Genomic DNA, 19,544 nt, shown 5'->3' with positions numbered 1-19,544 from the left:
ATATATGAAACAGTTCCCATGTATATTCACATATACATTACTAAAGTAAGCACAGGACATTTACTGTGTCTGATCATTAAAAAAAAACACTTGCAGAACTTCATGCAAATGCAACGTATTGATTTGTTTTAACACACCCAATAGACTCAGTTATGAGGTACATTTATGGGAATGAGAGACATGGACACTTGAGACAAAGTTGGATCAAACTCCACACTGCTGTCATGAGTACATGCTTAACTATTCCTTGGTGGAGGTCAGGAGGTCCGGGACCATTAACCTCTCATTTTACATGCATTTAAAAGACTTGTTATCTGAATGTGTTTGCAGTCATGGACATGCTGTTGCCCAACTAATATCTGTCTCGGCTAAAGCATACTGTGAAACTTTACTCACATTGGTGTGGGGTTTTTTTGGGTAACAGGGGGAATGATGCAATGCCACAGGGAAAGGGGTTGAGAGCTTCAGCGTGACGGACAGCTGCTCCTGATGACACGCAGCACAGAGTTTAAAACAGACTCTGCACTGTGACCACATGTAGGATGAACCATTTAAATTAATGGCCATGACCGATTGCTCTTGCTCTCTCTCTCTCTCTCTCTCTCTCTCTCTCTCTCTCTCTCTCTCTCTCTCTCTCGCTTTTTCTCAAAGTCTTCCCAGCAACACATATCACTCTCTCCTTCCTTTTTGGAACAGTAAGTCATTTGTCATTACTAAGAAAACAGGTTGTATGACTATATGTGTATGCATGTGATGTCTAGCCCAGTCTGTATCACAATCTCTGAGCCCCAGTGTATGACCCCCAATGTAGAGCTCTGAGTGACCAAACTAGGGAACAGAGGAGAAGGACAGATGGCCCCCTCCTTCCCTTCACTCTCCTTCAAGCTCCATTTCTCTTTATTCCTGTTTCATTCACTGTCCAGGCCCTTCTTCCTAAGTCTGTATGTGTTTGTGTCTGTTTTCTTCTGCAACACTTAAGTTAACAAGGAAACACATTCAGATCTTTGTACAGATAGTATTTTGTTACAAAACACATTATGGACGTTGATGTAATATTGTGTAACATGCTATACAAAAAAATCCTAAAACAATTTGAAATCAAATATTTATATTTTATAATTATTTAAAATGTTTTATATACTTTTTAAAATGTATTTTAAAAATAAATCTTTCAAAAATACTCTATACCTTATATTTCAATATACATTTTAACCTTAAAATCTTATTTAAAAAAAGGAATGTAACACAGTTTTTTTTTTTTTTTTACTTTTAGTTAAGTATAATTATACTGACTGACTGACATGCATCTGTGATACAGGAAGCATGGTATTGAACAAGATGGTTTATATTTCAAGTACAAAACAAATAAAACAATTCAATTCCTAAAAATAAATACAAAACACTCTCTTTAGCTAGCACACTTACGGGGGTCATATTCTGTGAGGACCCTGAAACAATATTCTGATTATAGGACCTGATCTAGTCCATCACCAAAGGGGTCGTGGCTGGAGGTTATAGTGTTGTTTGTCAGCTATAGCTCAATGTGTGGTGTCCAGTTCCTCCGGAAGTGCACATGCACACACACACACACACACACAAACACGTGTGCTGTCTTACCACAACAAAGGACACAAGCAGTCTAATTCTACATCATAACAAGGGCTCTATAATGTTGGTTTAACTTTACCCCCCAAACACACATGAGCTAAGAGCAGGAACTAAAGATGCATGATTGTCATCTAAGATTATCTCAAGCTTAACAATTTGTTAAATGTTAGATTTTTCCCTTGCCATGTATTGCAATTAAACTACTGCAATTAGATGAATTTGGTTCAGTTTGGTTCAGTATGATACCTTACACAAGGCCATTCCTTGCTTTGGAAAGTCCAGCATTGTTTGCTAAACCATAGGATCAATAACAATTACAATAACAGTATTATTTTATTATGTAAATATTATTTTTTTATAAACCTTTAACACAATAAACCTTTTATTGACTTTTAACTCAGAAGATCATATTTTATTTTATTTTTGAAGCAGGGGAATAGAAGAATCGCCATCTTTAATAGCTCACAACAAACCTTTTTTTTGTTTTTAACTCATAGGATTATATTATATTATATTATATCATATTTGGGCCTGTTTATTAAAAGCTAACCCACTCAGTATGGATAGTACGTGAACAAGCAACATGGCTGAAGTAACTGACGGGTGCTACATTCCCCCTTTGGCAGCCTGGAGTGTCCCAGCGATGTAGACAAGCAGCTGATGTCATCCTCGGTGTATATGTGTGCGTGTGTTTGTAAAGGCCTAGCAGGAGATTGTCACCCTGCTGTTGAACATTCCTGTCCCACAAGCACAGGAGGGCACTATTGTCCCCAGAGAAAGAAAGAAAGAAAGAAAGAAAGAAAGAAAGAAAGAAAGAAAGAAAGAAAGAAACTGAACTGAAGGGGAGATGTGGTTTCAAAGCTGTTGTGTCACATGCTCCAACAGCGATAATTTACTCCGCTGCAGTCAGATGGTGTTGGTTCCTCATAATGCCAGGAACGCAGATGAGTTCATTCTGCACACTATCAGACAATCACATACACAATTCACGTTAAAGGGCAGTTCCACCAAATGTTTCAGTGCTCTCCAATGCTTCATCGTGGCTTTTTGTTTCCCACAGTATTCCCTGAATTTACCTAAAACACTTTCAGTTTTGTTTTGGAATAAATAAATAAAAATTTCATGTAATTGGATAAAGTTCAGTATAAATATGTTGTTATTTAGTGTATTTAGGGAATTCTGTTTTACTGGTTCTACATGAATGTGCTGATGTACTGCTTTGAATTGTGGGAATTCTGCACCATTTCATATTCAAAGTGATTTATTCAGTGGTGACATCATAGAGTTTACAGCTATTTTTATTGGCTGGTAAACTGGCAGATCTGCCCTCAGTTACAACAGCTAGCCAATCAGAAAGGGTCAAGGGGGGAAAATGCTTTATGCTGATAATCAACCAGACTTCCACATGGAAAATCTGTGGAAAATTATGCAAGAATATACAAATGACATTAGAATCAAGTGTCTGTAATTGTTGACTCTTTTTCTGTCAAATAAAACCTGTCTCTATGTTAAGAAGGTCATTGCCCTACCAACTGCACAACTCCAAATACTTTATCCCATAGTTTTCCCTCTCTTATTTCTCACAGGACCCTGAAACTGAGATGACAGTACCATCATCCCTGTGCAATCTGAGTGCAGGACAGTCTACTCAGATCAGTGCCATCATTTTTAAATATAAAATTCACCCATTGTTGACCTGTCACATGCAGCAATGAGAGGCAGAGCTGTTATGACATCGCAGACAAATGTTGGAACTTTTACTCTTCAGCAAATGAGAGAACGTGTTCTTTGAAACTATGTAAATGTGGGGACAAGTGTTTTTTCTTCTTCTTCTTTAAATGTAAATAAATTAAATAAATAAATGTATGCATTTAGCAGACGCTTTTATCCAAAGCGACTTACAGTGCATTCAGGCTAAAAGTTTTTACCTAACATTAACTTTATTATGAGCGTTTAAAAGCAATACCCTGTGAAATATCTCAGCTATTTATTTTTTTTTAATATGATACATTTAGTGCCCTTTTTACACTGTAGTTATATATTTAATTACGGAGATATATTAATTACTTACTGTAGGGTTAGGATCAGGGTATGGTTTAGGATTAGTTGCATATAATTATTCATGATTTACTTTTATTACTATAGTAACATCTAATGTACAATAAGGAAGGACGAGTTACTGAAAATTTGTATCAGAACATTGTGCCAGGAATCGCAAATGTGACATATGTGTCATTGTGAAACTATCAACTGCCCTTTTCTTCCTTTTTTCATGGTCATTAGATTTCAATTGGGACCCATGTGTCCTACAAAACTTAAAATCCGACAAAGAATAAAAGATAAAGTATAGGTAATTTGGAATAAACACATCCAACCACAACATTCAAAGTATATACATCAAATGCTATATTAAAACAAGATGAACCAGAGAGCTGATTACTTACACTATAAGAGATTCATTAGACCACAAATCATTTTTCCATCAGAGCAATCTTAGAAGATCTGACACTCGGGCTTTAAAAGCAAATAACAGGCCATGACTGAAGCTTGAAAGGTTATAGAGCACAGGTCTCACATCTCTTAAATCATTTACAAAATGAGTTGCTCTGACACAGTCTGAGACTCACAAATTGGATCAATACACATTCAGTAAACAGTAAAAACACCATCTTAATTGGTCATTCATTAATGTCACTCCTTGCAGGTTTTAACAAGTTTATTTGTGTTAGTGTGTGTGTGTGTGTGTGTGTGTGTGTGTGTGTGTGTGTGTGTGTGTGTGTGTGTGTGTGTGTGTGTGTGTGTGTGTGTGTGTGTGTGTGTGTGTGTGTGTGTGTGTGTGTGACTAAGTGATCATGCCTTGTGCATATGTTTATTATTATTAGTGGTATATTTTGCATTATTTTTTTGGCTTCCACTGATCTAAAGAAGAAATTATTCATAAGACTTCAGAATAGGTCTCATTAGATAATGCATTAACTAACATTAAAAGTGAGCAGTACATTTGTTAAAGTAGGCAATTTTTTTCTTTTTTTAAAGTGTATTAGCAAATAAGTGTTATTCGATTTTATTACATTTGTTAATAATTTTCTCATTTTATTTTACATTTTTATTTTACACTTGTATTTTTACTACGTTTACTCTCTGTTTTTATTCCTCTAGTTTGCACTGCTTTAATAGGCTAATACAGTTGTACAGTTTTTGTAAAAACTGAGAAAGAGAGAGGGGTTAGGCAACTATTGTTAATTTTCTAGCTTTTTATACAAACAATGGCAGGTGTGTTATTTAAACACAATTATGCATTATTTGCTAGATCATTCAAGTGCTGCTCGCCACCTGTGTAATAACTCTTCTCACGCTCAAACCAAAGAATATAGAATACAATAAATAATACATTTACATTTATCTGACGCTTTTATCCAAAGCGACTTATAAATGCTATATATGTCAGAGGTCGCACGCCTTTGGAGCAACTAGGGGTTAAGTGTCTTGCTCAGGGACACATCGGTGTCTCACAGTGGATTCAAACACAGGTCTCTCACACCAAAGGCATGTGTCTTATCCACTGCGCCAACACCACCTCTATAATAAAGGACTTTGGCTCAAACACACTACCAAAATAAGAATTAGCATATAACTCACATGTGAACACTTAAAAATAATGCATTTTTCGCTTACAAGTGGTCAATTTGGTCCACGTCTGCAATGAATTAATTGGCTTTGATAGCTTTCAGTCACTTGTCAGTGTAAGTTCTTTGTGCAAACTGCGTAAAAATAACTGGCGTCTGGCGGTCAGTGCAGCAAAGCCTCGGTTTGCCCTCCAGGTGACGTCACGTGAAAACTATCAATTGGCCAGTGGACTGACTAATATAAATTTGCTGCATAATAATAACATCTAGTGGCATACAAGTGACAGTGCAGATATTATTTCTACCGGGACTCTCATAGTTCATAAAACACGACAAACAAATACAATATAAAGCCATTACATTAATATTAAAATATAAGCAGGGTTTATTTATCTATTTCTTCATTTCTGTTCATAACAGGATGGAAATAAAGTAAGCACATGTGTGAGATAACTTACACAAGGGTGTTTCATTTTATATCAGATAAGTTTGATATTTTAGCCATTTTTTATGTTGATGATAACATACCAAGCTCTTCGATTTCAGGATGATATTTTTAAACTGAGACAAACAAGCTTATACCACAGAGTTCATAAAATCTAGCCGATAGTCTAAATCCAGATGCCTAGCACCACTGTGAGGAAAGAGCACTATCAAAAACATGTTTTATAAATATTAGATATGAATATTCGGTATATAAAAACAATTTACTGTATAAAAGGAATAACAAATTTGTATGTGTAGCACCGCAATAAAAGAACGTGTACTACTACTAAAGCATTATTATTTATTTATTTATATAAATGTCTAAATATCAGATAACCTATACACCCTCCTCCTCCCAGCCGTAGGGTGGCGCTGTACCGCCGTGAATAAACGTGCGGCTGCCGCTCGGCCATGTTGAAGTGTGGAGGAATTGCAGCCCGCCATTGTGTGTCCGATCTGCAGCTGTAGCGAAAGAGAGCGATAGAGAGCGGTAGAGAGAGGTTGAGAGAGGTAGAGAGAGAGACGGGCGCAAAGACTCTGAAAACACACACATTTCCCGTTGACTTTAACCCGCAAACAAACGCTCAGGCTAACACACAGTCTCCGGGGAGAGAGAAATGTCAGCCAGCAGCCTTCTGGAGCAGGTAAACAGCGGCACTTTGTGAACATTGAGCAGAAGTGGCGTCGAGGCGGGTTTTTTTCTCTCGCAGCGCGAATTCAGGCCTGAGCTTCATATAAACCTTCATTTATTCTCCCTCTTTCCTCTCCAAACTCACACCTTCATGAATCACCTGGACCCAATCCAGAGACCGAAAGGCCAAGCAAACAAAGGTAGGTGAAGTGCGGCTGTGCTATATTTGTGGGCTATTATGAGTCTCGTGTTGGTGCTGCTGTGTTAGCAGGCCGAGTGTTCATACCGATTCCCCTATTAATTCAACCGTTAACCCTTCTTAAAACAGTCCCACGCGGAATTAAACGACAATTTGTCTTATAGTAGAGTATGGGTTTGGTTTTAGTTTCTCACAGAATGTGCGTCTTGTGCCAACGCTAGCTAACGTTAGCCGCCTAGCACAGTAGTAAGGCCGAGTAACGTTAACGTTACAGCCTGAACACCCACCTACATTCAGCTTGAATGCTGTTTTGGGGTGTTTTCTAAAAGTTTACTTATGAAGATATCTCACTTAAACGTAAAATCATCATCTGAAACGGTGGCCAAGACGGGGGGGGGGGGGGGGTCTAGACACGCTGTCATGAGGAACCTGTTGAGGGGATTTTCAGCACCACACTCAGTGCATCAATCTTTCACAATCCAGTTGCGTGTTGATTCAGTGCATATGACCACGTGGATATGACCTGAAAGCTTTTTATTTTAGTCCATTTGCAATTTAGAAGTGTTTTTCTGAAATCGTTTGGCTAACAATATTAAATAAAGACACTAACAGACACCAAGTGATAAAAGTTGGGGAAATAATAAAACGGGGCCAGTATAAACTTCATTAAATACCACTATATAATGTGTAAGTTAACTGCAATAGAATAAACATCAAACCTTAATGACATATTTAAGATCACAGTGTTGTATTGACAATAAATAAACTAGTATGAAGTTAAGGTCATTGGCTGATTTCTGACGTTCAAATAAATTTGGCTGTGATGATTGAACATCTGACACTTTAGTAAAATAAAGTGTCTGGCTGAATAGAATTTCTGTCAGATTGTATTTTCTGTTTAAGATGAGATGCCTGTTTTTTGAGTCAAGCTATTTCCTAGAAATTTAAATTTGGTGATATTCAGTGTTTCATGTTCATGTTGATCTCAGCAGCAGGTGCATTGATCTGATGGTCTGTTCAAGTCATGATGAAAAGATTGTTTTTACAAGTTGAAAGCCCATGAACACCACCAAAGTCATAATTATGAGTGGGATTTACTTTGAGCCTCAAATTTTTAATTTGGGGTGTCAGTGAAAGAACATGGTTGACAATGGGTACAACATCTGTAACTAACTGTGTAATATGCAATGTTATTGTACTTCCTAAATTGATTAAAAGCATACCATACAAAAGCACACCTAGTGCACAATTAATTCATTTTGTAGAAGTAAAAAAACTAAAAACAAAACTATTTTGTTGAAAGTTTCCTCAGCATCTCGGGGGAAAAAAGGGATTTGAATGCACTTGATGTAATTAGGACTTCCCAACTCTTATACAAACATCCCTGGGGTACTTAAATGCACCATGACTTTTGGTTTTGTGCCTTGGGAAGCACCCATAGGTTGAAAAATTCCCAGATAAAACATAGAGTTTTGGCCTAATATTAAAATTATCACGTTTTAGAAAAAAGTAAAAAAAAAAAAAATGTAAAAAAAAAAACAATGTTCTCTAACTTTCTGTATCCTTTGCTTTCCAGTGCAAAACGGAGCTGTTACCCAAAAGGATACTTTGAATGATGATGAGTTCGAGCCTTACCTGAACGCTCAGCCCAGACAGGTAGGTCTTGTTTCAGAGCTGAACAAAAGAAGGAAACCATAGAGACAACGAGCAGGGCAATTGTTTTTGTTGCCTAGTCTCTTGAGGATTCATTATGGCCTGTAATTGCATCCTGGTCTCTGGGCTTTGTTTTCTTATTAGGGTGTCACTTTGGCACTCTATGCTGGAACCAAAGACCTTATGAGAGTTGTTTAAAGAGGTGTGTGGACTTAGTTAAGTCATTCATCATACATATTGACATAGACAGATATTTATTTGCTGTCTAAATTGTATTGCATGTTGATGAGTCATAGGAAATTGTGCAAAATGCAGAGCAGCTGTTTACCAGGAAGTAATGAAAAGTGATTAAAGAATGAAATAATTAAGTTTGTGCTCCTGTGCAGACATTCTGTAAATTTATTCAAATGAAATAATCTCCAATTTGTCAATCCCAACGCTAATACATGCTGAAATAACGGGTTTTCTGGCAAAGGATGTCTTCTGAGGAAAATGGGACACAGATGAATAAAGGGTCTAGTATTCACCCTGTAAAAGGAATGCTGGGATCTTTTGTGGGAATCTGTGCCACTGTTGCCCTCACAAAGCTGTTTGCTGGTGTTGAAAATATGAGCAGGCTGTATGTCTGGAGGGGGGGCCTGGTCCATGACCAGTCCCAAACTATCTTCTCAAACCTCTCTTCCCAGCACTCAACATGTCAGAGGAGGTCTTTTATGACACTGTTTCAGTACACTTTTGAGGTTATAGTTCACAGTGCTGAACAATAAAGTTGGTCTGCTGACCTGAGGTCACTGTGAGTTTAAGAGTTTATGTAAGTTGATTTAGGGTGTTTTTTTTTTTTTTTGTTTTTTTTTTACATTGGATCAAAAATACAGTAAAAACAGTTTATATGTGAAATTTTATTACATTTATTACAATTTACAATGACAAATAACTAGAATATACTTTAAGTTGTAATTTATTCCTTTGAAGGCAATGCTGAATTTTCAAGAGCCATTACTCCAATATGCAGTGTTTCTTATAAATGTTGGAAACTGTATTTTTGTGGAGAAGATCATTTTCAGTTTATTTTTATAATTATTTTTGATTAAAGTTCAAAAGCACAGCATTTATTCAATGTATACATTTATATTTAGCATTTACATTGTGTTGGCCAGTGACATTTTGACAGTGCAGGTAGTAATCTGAATTTAGAGCAGAATAAATCCTGTAAGTTCCTGTTGACTTTATTTCTTAGCCCCAGCTTCATTTTCTATCAAATAAGCAGTGATTGTAAGGGAAAGTAGAGAATATTTAATGACAATACAAATAATTGTAATGGTGCTTTTTTTCAGTCTGTGCAACTGACTGTGCTTAATATGAAAACTTATATATTGTTCTTTTTTGCAGAGCAATGCCTATACGGCCATGTCGGACTCCTACATGCCCAGTTACTACAGCCCCTCGATAGGCTTTACCTATTCGCTGAATGAAGCAGCATGGTCTACAGGCGGTGATCCCCCGATGCCTTACCTGGCCTCTTATGGACAGCTTAGCAATGGGGAGCACCACTTTCTACCTGATGCCATGTTTGGCCAGTCCGGGACACTAGGGAGCAACCCTTTCCTGGGACAGCATGGCTTCAACTTCTTCCCCAGTGGGATTGACTTCCCTGCCTGGGGGAACAGCAGCTCTCAGGGACAGTCCACACAGAGCTCAGGTTACAGCAGCAGTTACGCCTATGCTCCTAGCTCACTAGGAGGTGCTATGATAGATGGACAGTCTCACTTTGCAGCCAACGAGCCACTCAACAAGGCCGTGGGAATGAATAGTTTAGATCAGGGCATGGCGGGGCTTAAGATTGGGGCTGGGGACATGACGCCCAAAGTTGTAGGTTCTGGACTTCCTGGAGGGCCACTGAGTCAGGTGTCTGCAGCTCCCACCATGTCTCCCGCCTCCTTGGCTCCCGCTAAAACTGCGTCTTGGGCGGACATTGCCAGCAAGCCGGCCAAACCGCAGCCTAAGCTGAAAACCAAGGGGGGACTTGTTGGGACGAATCTGCCGCCGCCTCCAATCAAACATAACATGGATATTGGGACTTGGGACGATAAGGGGACTATGCCTAAACCAGGAGCCCCACAGCAGACTTGCCTGCCCACTAATGGACAGCCGCCAAATCAGTCATCTCCTCAACCAGGTGCTACTGCCGGTGGGGTGCCGCAGCTGCACCTCAGCAACGGACAGTTAGTGCCTCCCACTGGTCAACTCGGCCAGCACCCTCTTCCTCCAGGTGGCCAGCCTGGAGCTGTCCCACCTCCACTCTCCCAGGGCCCTTCCGCTCCCCAACCCTCCCAGCCAACCCGCTGGGTGCCCCCGCGTAACCGTGCCAATGGCTTTGGGGATGCAGCATGTGGACCTGGCCAAACCCCTCCCAATTCAGGAATTGGTGGTGTTGCTGTGCCATCAGAGCCCCACCCGGTTCTGGAGAAACTGTGCATGGTGAACAACTACAATCCCAAGGACTTTGACTGGAACCCAAAGCACGGTCGCGTCTTTATCATCAAGAGTTACTCTGAGGACGACATCCATCGCTCCATTAAGTACAATATCTGGTGCAGCACAGAACATGGCAATAAACGTCTAGACGCTGCTTACCGTTCACTAGTCAACAAAGGGCCGCTCTACCTGCTCTTCAGCGTGAATGGCAGTGGGCACTTCTGTGGTGTGGCCGAGATGCGCTCACCCGTGGACTACAACACTTGTGCAGGCGTGTGGTCACAGGACAAGTGGAAGGGGCGCTTCGATGTGCGCTGGATCTTTGTGAAGGACGTTCCCAACAGCCAACTCAGGCACATTCGTCTGGAAAACAACGAGAATAAGCCAGTGACCAACTCCCGTGACACACAGGAGGTACCGCTGGACAAAGCACGTCAGGTTTTGAAGATCATCGCAAGTTACAAGCACACCACCTCCATTTTTGACGACTTCTCACACTACGAGAAACGTCAGGAAGAGGAGGAGAGTGTGAAAAAGGTAATCTGCAATGCTGTTTCTCCATCAGGAATATGAAGTTGATTATCCAGTTCTTCAGAAAGTTCTTTTGATGTTTTTTGATTTTTGAAATGTTAGGCCCATTGTCAATATTTTCTTCGTTTGATATTGTGAATCTGAAGTCATGCATTTATTCACTTAAAAATGGAGTTGTTTACTTTGAGTTTATCTAATTCAAAAGCATTCCCATTTTCCTAAGGATAATAAATAAAAACACAATGTTTAGAAATTGCAACCTAAAATTTTGCTGCAGGTAATAGAATTGCAGTTGATGGAGATTTACCGCTGATTACAGAACCGGCTTTACTGACGATGCACATTAAATATCGCATGCTATTTATTGTGCAGCCCTATAGCAGATTTTGTGGTTTGTTGCACAAATGGCTAAACCATGGAGAGAGAGATTATAAGCATACGTAAAACGGTGGTTCATGTCATTCCAAACCTTTGTGAATTTCTTTTTAACAGAATTTTTCTTTTCCCGCAAAAGGTTAAGTTTTTCGTTGTATGGGCAAATAGGTGTATATGCATACATACACACAACTATGTGTGTGTGTTCTGTGAAAGAAAATCATAAGCCCCTTTCACACTGCCATTCCGGCAAATACACAGGAAAAGTGTTCCAGCAATTGTTCCCGGGTCGCTAGATTTTGCACTTTCACACTGCCAGTGATTACCCGGGATATGTGCGTACTTTCACACACAACCCGTAATGATCCCGTAACGACACGTGACATCAGGGCGTGACGTGTAATGTACGAGTCGAAAACGTTAGGCACGTTATACTTTCACTGAAGCAAGCGAACGATCTCGGCGTCAGCGCGTAAAGTGAGGAACAAACTGATCCTTGTTTCATTACAGTTTGCACATATTTTTTCGTCGCGAACGTTGATCTTCCTTCAAAACAGCCGGTAAAAGAGTTGCGCGATAACGTGCGTCATCACTTCGACACGGCATTAAATCTGGCTTTTGTTCACACAGCGCTCGTCCCGGGTTGAACCCGGCAATGTTACTAGGTCCCCGACCCAGGTTCAATGCCGGAATCAATCCCGGGACATGGTTGCTTTCACACAGAAGGCGACCCGGCAATGTTCCGGCAATATGCCGGGTCCGACGTGCAGTGTGAAAGGGGCTATACAAATTTTAGGGTTGGAGACACACCAAAGAATTAGCACTGAGGAAACCAAATTTGGCTTTGCCTCACATTGCTTGAATCAGGGAAAAAAGTTGCATTAGAACACACCAGACAGGCTACAAACAACGGCCAACTAACGTCTACGCTTCTCATACCAGCAGGTGGCAGTAGTCTGTATTTAACGTTCAAACAGGAAAACACGAAAAGCTAGGATATAATGTTGATAGGGCTACAACAACTAGTCGATCAAATGGATTATTATTATCAAAAATGAAAATCATCGACAACGATTCTCTATCGTTTAGGCGGGTCTGCCCACAGTGCATGTACAACTGCAGCCGGTTGCATCAAATTACAGCACTGAATAACGCATTTCTATAGACAAAATGTATCTACAGATATTGGAGGAAACAGAATTGAGATCTTGCAGGAAAATTACATGATACAATTTGATGATATATGATGATATCATTATTTTAAGTTTCAAACTGATGCATTAGCGTATTGGCTTGCCTGTCGGGCGCTTTTACAGATACTTGTATGCGTCTTCAGCACAAAAAACATTTTTTAATGGTCATATCCTTATCTGTAAATGTCACAACTTCTCATAAGCATTTCCATTTTTGCATAAAGGCCCATCCTGGCAGTCTGTGTTAAGTTGCAATCTTTACTGAAAGAGAGCCGGCGCAGCGGATGCGCGCGTTAAACAGACGAAACACGGAGAGGCGAGGGAGATGATATTCAGCGCAAAAACATTAATTTTACTTTAATATGTTGTTTAACATTGATATTTAGGTTTAAAAGTCAACATGCAGTGTGTGTAATTCATGAGAGTAGGAACTGTGAAGGGACAGCAGCGTGTAATTGTCTGAATATAAATATCATACAGGATATTATTGACAGGATAAAGAAATGACATTAAGAGGAGACTGACTGTGATCAAATTGCACGCAACGTGTTCCTGCAGAGCATTACTGTGATATTATTCAGCTTTATTGTTTTTATTTTTAATCTAGAGATTTAAACTATATTCACTATATAGCCTACAGTGATTTTAACAAATATCTGTAAGGTTTTTAACCAGTTTTGTAAGGTTTGTGCCACTGCTGCTCTTAACTTACAGTATTGGTATTTACCAAAATATATTTTTTAGCTTTCTGTATTGGTTAGACCTCCAATATGTGTAAGCTTTTTAGTAACGGTAGTAAGCTTTTTTTTTTTTTAATGCTATAATAATTATTGCTTTTATCTGTGAAAGGCAGGAAAATTGTCAAGTGTTTTAGTGTTTTTTTTTTTTTTTTTTTTCCACATACCCAATTAGTCAAAAAGTGCATAAACAAAGCCAGCAAGCATGAGCTGTTATAAAAGGCAAAGAAGTCATTTTTGTTAAGTGAATAAATACTATTTAGTTGTTTCAGTTTGTCATTTTTCCAAAAAATACAATAACACTTTTAAAACTTTGTTTTTAAACCGATTCCTAAAATATTTGTTTTCTCTTATGACAGGTGGTCTAACAAATTAAGCACTCTATGTTTTCATAGCATACAGTTGGCACATTTAAGGACATTGGGCAGAATGTGGAATAGTGTTTTTGTCAGTAAAATTCTGATTAATTGAAAAAATAATCGGCCAACTAATCGATTATCAAAATAATTGTTAGTTGCAGCCCTAACTGTGGCTATATAAAGCAGTTTTACCATTGTTTACAATGGGCTTATAGCTGACAGATTACTTCAATGGTTTGATTCCACAAAGTCATGGTATTATTAAAATGATCCTCTGGTCAAATGAGGTTACAAGAAGTGTGGCATTATTTATTTTCCCATCATTGTTTTTTCTTGTGCCCAGTTGCTAAGCTGAATAGCCAATTGGAGTTGTCTTTCTTGCTGACGAGCTCCATCACAGATTCGACATGCAGAATCATCCAAAAAACTAAAGCTGACCGACGCTCAAAAACCACCCAACTTTGCCTGACACACACCACTTGGTGTGCTGTGGGCTTTAAATGTGTTTTATTTATTTTAAATTTTTTTGCTGAACTGTCCCATTTTACTCATGGTATGGTGTTAATGGACTTTAAAAGTTTAATGAGAATTAAATAACATTTTTCTCTCTCAGCTTGAAATTTTTTTTGTTTGTTTTGTTTGTTTGTTTTTTTATAAGTAGGATGACATCTACCGTTTTGAGTCTTTGGTTTGACCTGAATGTTAGTATGTTAGTCAAATGACAAACATGGGGTTAAAACCACCTTGAAAACTTCCGCCACAGGTATGCTGGGGTTTTTGGTTTACTGCAAGAAAACATCTGTGATACATTTTTTCAGTCACATCAGTTCTCCGGTTCCTTGAACAACATTTTGATGTTGCATGTACATATTTCAGATTTCACCAAACATCGGCTTACAATTGTGTTGTTGTTTTTTTTTCAAACAAGCAAAATAGTGTGAAAACATTTCAAATAGCACATACAAGGAGTAGACTTGTTATATATGGGTATGACCACTTTTATTCTGTATTTTCTTGAATAATTTAGTGTTTTGTGCTCCATCTTTTTGCTTTCTTTATAGTATGTGTCCATCTATTTATGGAGTTGGAGTTATGTGTTGTAAATGCACAATAAGCATATAAAGTATTTTAGTGTGGTGAACAGCATTTATAGAGTTACCTGATAGCACATAATCAAGTTGAAACAATTGAAAGCCCAGCCCAGATATCCACCATTCTTTTTTGTATAGTGTCAACACTAATGCTTTTTCTTCTGTGAATGTGTGGTGCTGTTGAAGCCAAAAAGAGAGGTATTTTTAGATAATTCATTTCTTTACCATGGTTACGTGGACGAAGTGAATAACGGGTGTAAAGCTCCAGAATAGAGTTCTTATTGCAGTTGTTTCTGTATACGTGGGCAGTCATCACCAGTTGAGCTCACTGAATGTTTTTAGCAGGACAGTTCTTCTGTTTGAGTAAGATGTAATTGCTCTATTGTGTAGGGTTGCTTACTGAAATACATTATAAACAGAACCTTTGAGTTCAACTTACTTTTATTGTCCTTTTTCCTTACAAATGCTGGTACTTTGGTTCCCCCTCATCTCCCTGCAGTGAATACAGACTTGTTTATTTTATTAACAAGTTTCACAGTTAGGTATAATATGACTGGAGAAACCTAGCAAAGAAAACTTGGAAATACCTGTAATTTCCAGGCCAGAAAAAAAAAAAAAAAAATCAGGGAATTTCTAGTGAATATAGATGTTTCTGGTTATGCTTCTGGAAAAAATGTCATTACTTAAGCAATGATCACACATAATGTCCTAATATATAAATAGTCTTTCTCTGTAATTTGCATTTGTAAAATGTTTGGTATTTTAAGAGTATTGTATTAAATGGTGTATTTCTTTTGGGCAGGTGGAGGTTCAGGGCAGTGACCCGTACTCCAGTAACTCCAGTCGGAGCCACTACAGAATGCAGGTGATTAACCTCCTGCTCATATTGAAAGCTTTCTGTCAGCATGCTTGTAAATTGTGTGCCTGTGAGCTTGTAAATAATGGGTTTTTAACCAATTAATTTCAGCAGGCCCTGACCAGACATGTTATTAAGAAATGTTCATTTTAACAATGTTATAGATGTCTCTGTTTAGCAGGCAGTGTTGGCCATGTAACAATAGCTTTCAACAGTTTGGGAAGAGTAAGATTTTTTTCATCCCCCTCATTGTTTAGAGAGTAATTACTGCTTTCAAAAATAATTCAAAGAATCCTGAAAAAAAAGAGCACGGTTTCATCAAAGCTGTTAAACAGCACAATTGTTTACAACATTGATAATTGATTCTTTGAATGATTTCTGAAGGATCATGTCACACTGAAGGCTGGAGTGTTCGCTGATGAAAACTCAGCTTTGCCATCATAGGAGAAAATTACATTTTATAATGTATTAAGTTATTTTAAATTGTTGTAATATTTCACAAAGATGCTGATTTACTGTGTTTGATAATAGAAATGCAGCTCAAGGAACTACCCCCATCTTTTTGTTTGATTGTAAATAAAACCCCTTAATCGTTTGTTTGTTTTATTAGTAATTATTATTTATTTTTTTTGGTAACATTTTTCTAGGAAATGCATATAAAAGAGTTAATCACAGTTTAAGGGTCCATATTTTACATAATTTTTCAAAACATCTTCCCAGCATGCATTGTTTATGGTTTTATTCATTCTCTTTTCCAGGATCGCCAGGGACGTGTGAAGTAACAAGCACTGCTTTGGGCAAAAGACTAACAGGCCCGATTGTCTCTCCCCAGTCTTACAACTAGATATTTTCAGAATTTGTTTTGGGGAAAGATTTAACCAAGGATTCAAAAAGAGGGAAAAAAGAAGCTAAATGAAGACTCTTCTTTTGATTTATGTTGACCTAAAAGACTTACTTTGAACTTGTAGTAAAAGAAATGACACGATTATTCATAGGACTACAACTTAATTCTATAGGATTCTAATAGTGAACCCAGTACTTTTCACTTTTTTTTTTTTTTGGTCCTGTTTTTGTTCTGCTGCCTCTTTATCCCCTAAATTTAGTTTTTTTGTTTTTGAAAAAAAAACATCTGTTTTTACAGTCCAAGCACATGGCTTTGCTTCTCTCTTACTACAATAGTTTTTTTTTTCTTCTTCTTCTTTTAAATCATTAAGTTCCAGTTCCCGGATCCTGTATAGGAAGTCCCCCTCTCTTTATTGGAGCTGAAACCAACCAGTCAGGACGTGCAATGATCGTCGCCTTGTCAGTGGATGTTCCATTATTGGTTAATTGGCCACTAGTCGGTACAAGTCTCTTTACCTTCTGGTGGGAAAAAAAGTTTCAACCAGGGGAAAAAATAAAAAAATTAATTAAAACAAACAAAAAAAAATCTAATGAATGTCCAGGAATGTCTTGTTTTTTTTCTGTTCCTGTTTTTTGTTTTGTTCTTTTGTGTGTGTGTGTGTGTGTGTGTGTGTGTTGGAAATAGAGGGTGTTTGGCAATTAACGGAGAAGCCAATTTGAGTTAAGGCTTTTGCTCATGATCAGTTTTATAGTGTACACAAGGGGTCTTTGTTTGAGTGTTGTCATCTTATTTTCCATATACTCCTTTTTCTTCTGCAAGTTAAAGAAAAAATGTTGCTATGGACTGCTCTCCTCCCGTAATTTTTTATTTATTTTTTTGTTCTCGTCTTTCTCTTCCGTTTCTTAATTCTGCAATGAGGTGGGCCTTGCACCCTCTCTTTCTCATAATCAGTTCATTAAAAATAAATGTGGTATACTCGGCAAAACGTGTGTTGCATTTTCCCCTTCTTTGTCTAAATACTAGGTCAGTGCACTAACCTGTGTCCCAAACTGCCTGGTCCCCCTCCACCCAGCACCCACACTCCTCTCCTACACTAGCTGCCTGCACACTTCACCCCTTCTTCTACTTTGTTCATGTGCATTGAACGACTCCTGCAAAACTGCTGGCGTGGTTTAGCAGTGTCAGAATAAAGATGCTGCGCAAAGCTTCAAGTGTGTTTGCTTTCTGAAGAAGTGAATTGACAGTATGACCAACAATTTGGTTGGTCTGTTCTTATTTGCAGTTTGAGGGTTTGTTTTACCTGTATCCATGTCTCTATGTTTAATTGTAGCAACAACATGCTTTTCTTTTATACATATATATGTAAGTTAAATCATTCATTACCCCATTGCTTAATTTTTGAGCCAGGCCATAGAAAAAAACAGTGTTGTGATAATTCTCTAGCGATATGATTTCTCACAAGCTGAAATGTGTTCTCTGGATTGACCAGCTTTTCTCACATTGAGTCACGTAGGTTTTACAAGAAATGGTTGGATTATAATTAGTCAGTGATCGTCTGTTTGTTTGTTTTTTATACTCTGTAGTGTACTTCTCAGGAGCACATTCTTAATAAGCCTCTCGGCGGCGCTGTTTCCACATCTCACGTGAAAGCGGAAACCAGGTTTTAGCTTGCGGAGCGTGTAATCAAAGCTCGGGTGTGTTAGCAAATCGCCAAATTCTCGCATAAATGTTGTTAAAAAATATATAGTGATTTTACATTCATCCAAGGTGCATTTCAGCAACCTAAAATCAGTGGGCTTCCTTCAATACTCTTCGACGGAAGGACAGGTTTAATCCTAAAATGGCGGCACTGTGTGGAAATGAACATGTTTGTCCAATAGAGGGCGTCAAATACTTTATTATGCCTCCTAAACCGATGTAAACGACCCGTTTGAATGAAAATAAGAACTCGCATTTATGACCAGTTTAAATTAGATTTTTATTCTGTTAATTTTAGACCGTGTCTACGTTTTTTTAAACAAAAGATCGTTCCTAATGAAATTACATAACTAAATCCTTTAAATAAAAAAGCATAGCTTACTCAAAAAAAAAAAAAAGAATTGTAATTTTCTTACTCCTGTGTCATTCTGTATGACGAACTGTACGACGTTCGGTCTTCTGTGAAATATAAAAGGATATATTTTGAGAAATGCAGCACTTTTTTAATTTCACAGAAGAAAGTCATATAGTTTTGGAATGACACAAATGGTGACAAAATAAAGACAAATTTTCTTTTTAAAATCCTCCTTTTCACCTCAAACATGGCCCACACTGTTAAGATTCTGTGACCACCCTTCACTCAGAAATAAAAAGCTGTCACTGGGGTGGCACCTTTTCAAAATTATCTATTAGGTACTAATAACTTTAAGGTATCAAAATGGACCCTTTAAGGTACAAACATGTACCTTTTGAAAAGTTACTGCCCCAGTGACAGCGTTTGTAGCCTACCTTTATTTCTGAGAGTGTTGTTTTTATTGTAGGCTTTTTCTGCGTGCACAACATTAAATCTTTCACTTTTTTCATGAGGTAAAATCATCAGAGACGTTTCACAAGAAGTGTTTAGACCATTTAAAATTTTTACTATCCAACGGTTTTGAGCTTGGGTAATTTGTCAAGGGCCACTGTGTCAATGAGGTCACAGCCATCAATCATATTAAACCTTTTAATTGACAGTGTGGTTGAGCCCTGCCTCCTTAAGTGCTAAAACCATGTTTACAAGTAGCCTTATGTGTCTGAATCAATTCTTGTCTGATGTGTGTTTGGCTATAGTGTGTATGTATTTGTGTCTATTTTAGAACATGAGGTATTAACCTGTCAATTTGGGTAGGCCTACGTGTGTGT

The 19,544-nt window shown here is 38.0% G+C and overlaps 1 protein-coding gene across 1 annotated transcript; it reads left to right on the top strand.

Moving 5' to 3' along the window:
- The first annotated feature begins 6,118 nt into the window (after positions 1–6,118).
- Positions 6,119–17,222, top strand: LOC132111580 (YTH domain-containing family protein 2-like). Its single transcript, XM_059519006.1, has 6 exons — positions 6,119–6,364; positions 6,527–6,551; positions 8,127–8,206; positions 9,593–11,215; positions 15,767–15,829; positions 16,579–17,222. Exons 1-6 carry the CDS (start codon positions 6,338–6,340, stop codon positions 16,600–16,602), a joined length of 1,842 nt encoding a protein of 613 aa, XP_059374989.1. The 5' UTR covers positions 6,119–6,337; the 3' UTR covers positions 16,603–17,222.
- The last annotated feature ends 2,322 nt before the right edge of the window (positions 17,223–19,544 follow it).

This window comes from Carassius carassius, chromosome 31 (genome assembly GCF_963082965.1).
Source record: "Carassius carassius chromosome 31, fCarCar2.1, whole genome shotgun sequence".
Taxonomy (NCBI): domain Eukaryota; kingdom Metazoa; phylum Chordata; class Actinopteri; order Cypriniformes; family Cyprinidae; genus Carassius; species Carassius carassius.
Note: the sequence above shows the minus strand (reverse complement) of the source record. Positions and strands in the feature narration are given on the sequence as shown.

Excerpts from the sequence above, each read along its gene's own strand:
- LOC132111580 (XM_059519006.1), top strand. The coding sequence starts at position 6,338 with ATGTCAGCCAGCAGCCTTCTGGAGCAG. Across the intron at positions 8,207-9,592 it reads TGAACGCTCAGCCCAGACAG|AGCAATGCCTATACGGCCAT; the intron begins GTAGGTCTTGTT and ends TCTTTTTTGCAG. Across the intron at positions 11,216-15,766 it reads AGGAGGAGAGTGTGAAAAAG|GTGGAGGTTCAGGGCAGTGA; the intron begins GTAATCTGCAAT and ends TCTTTTGGGCAG.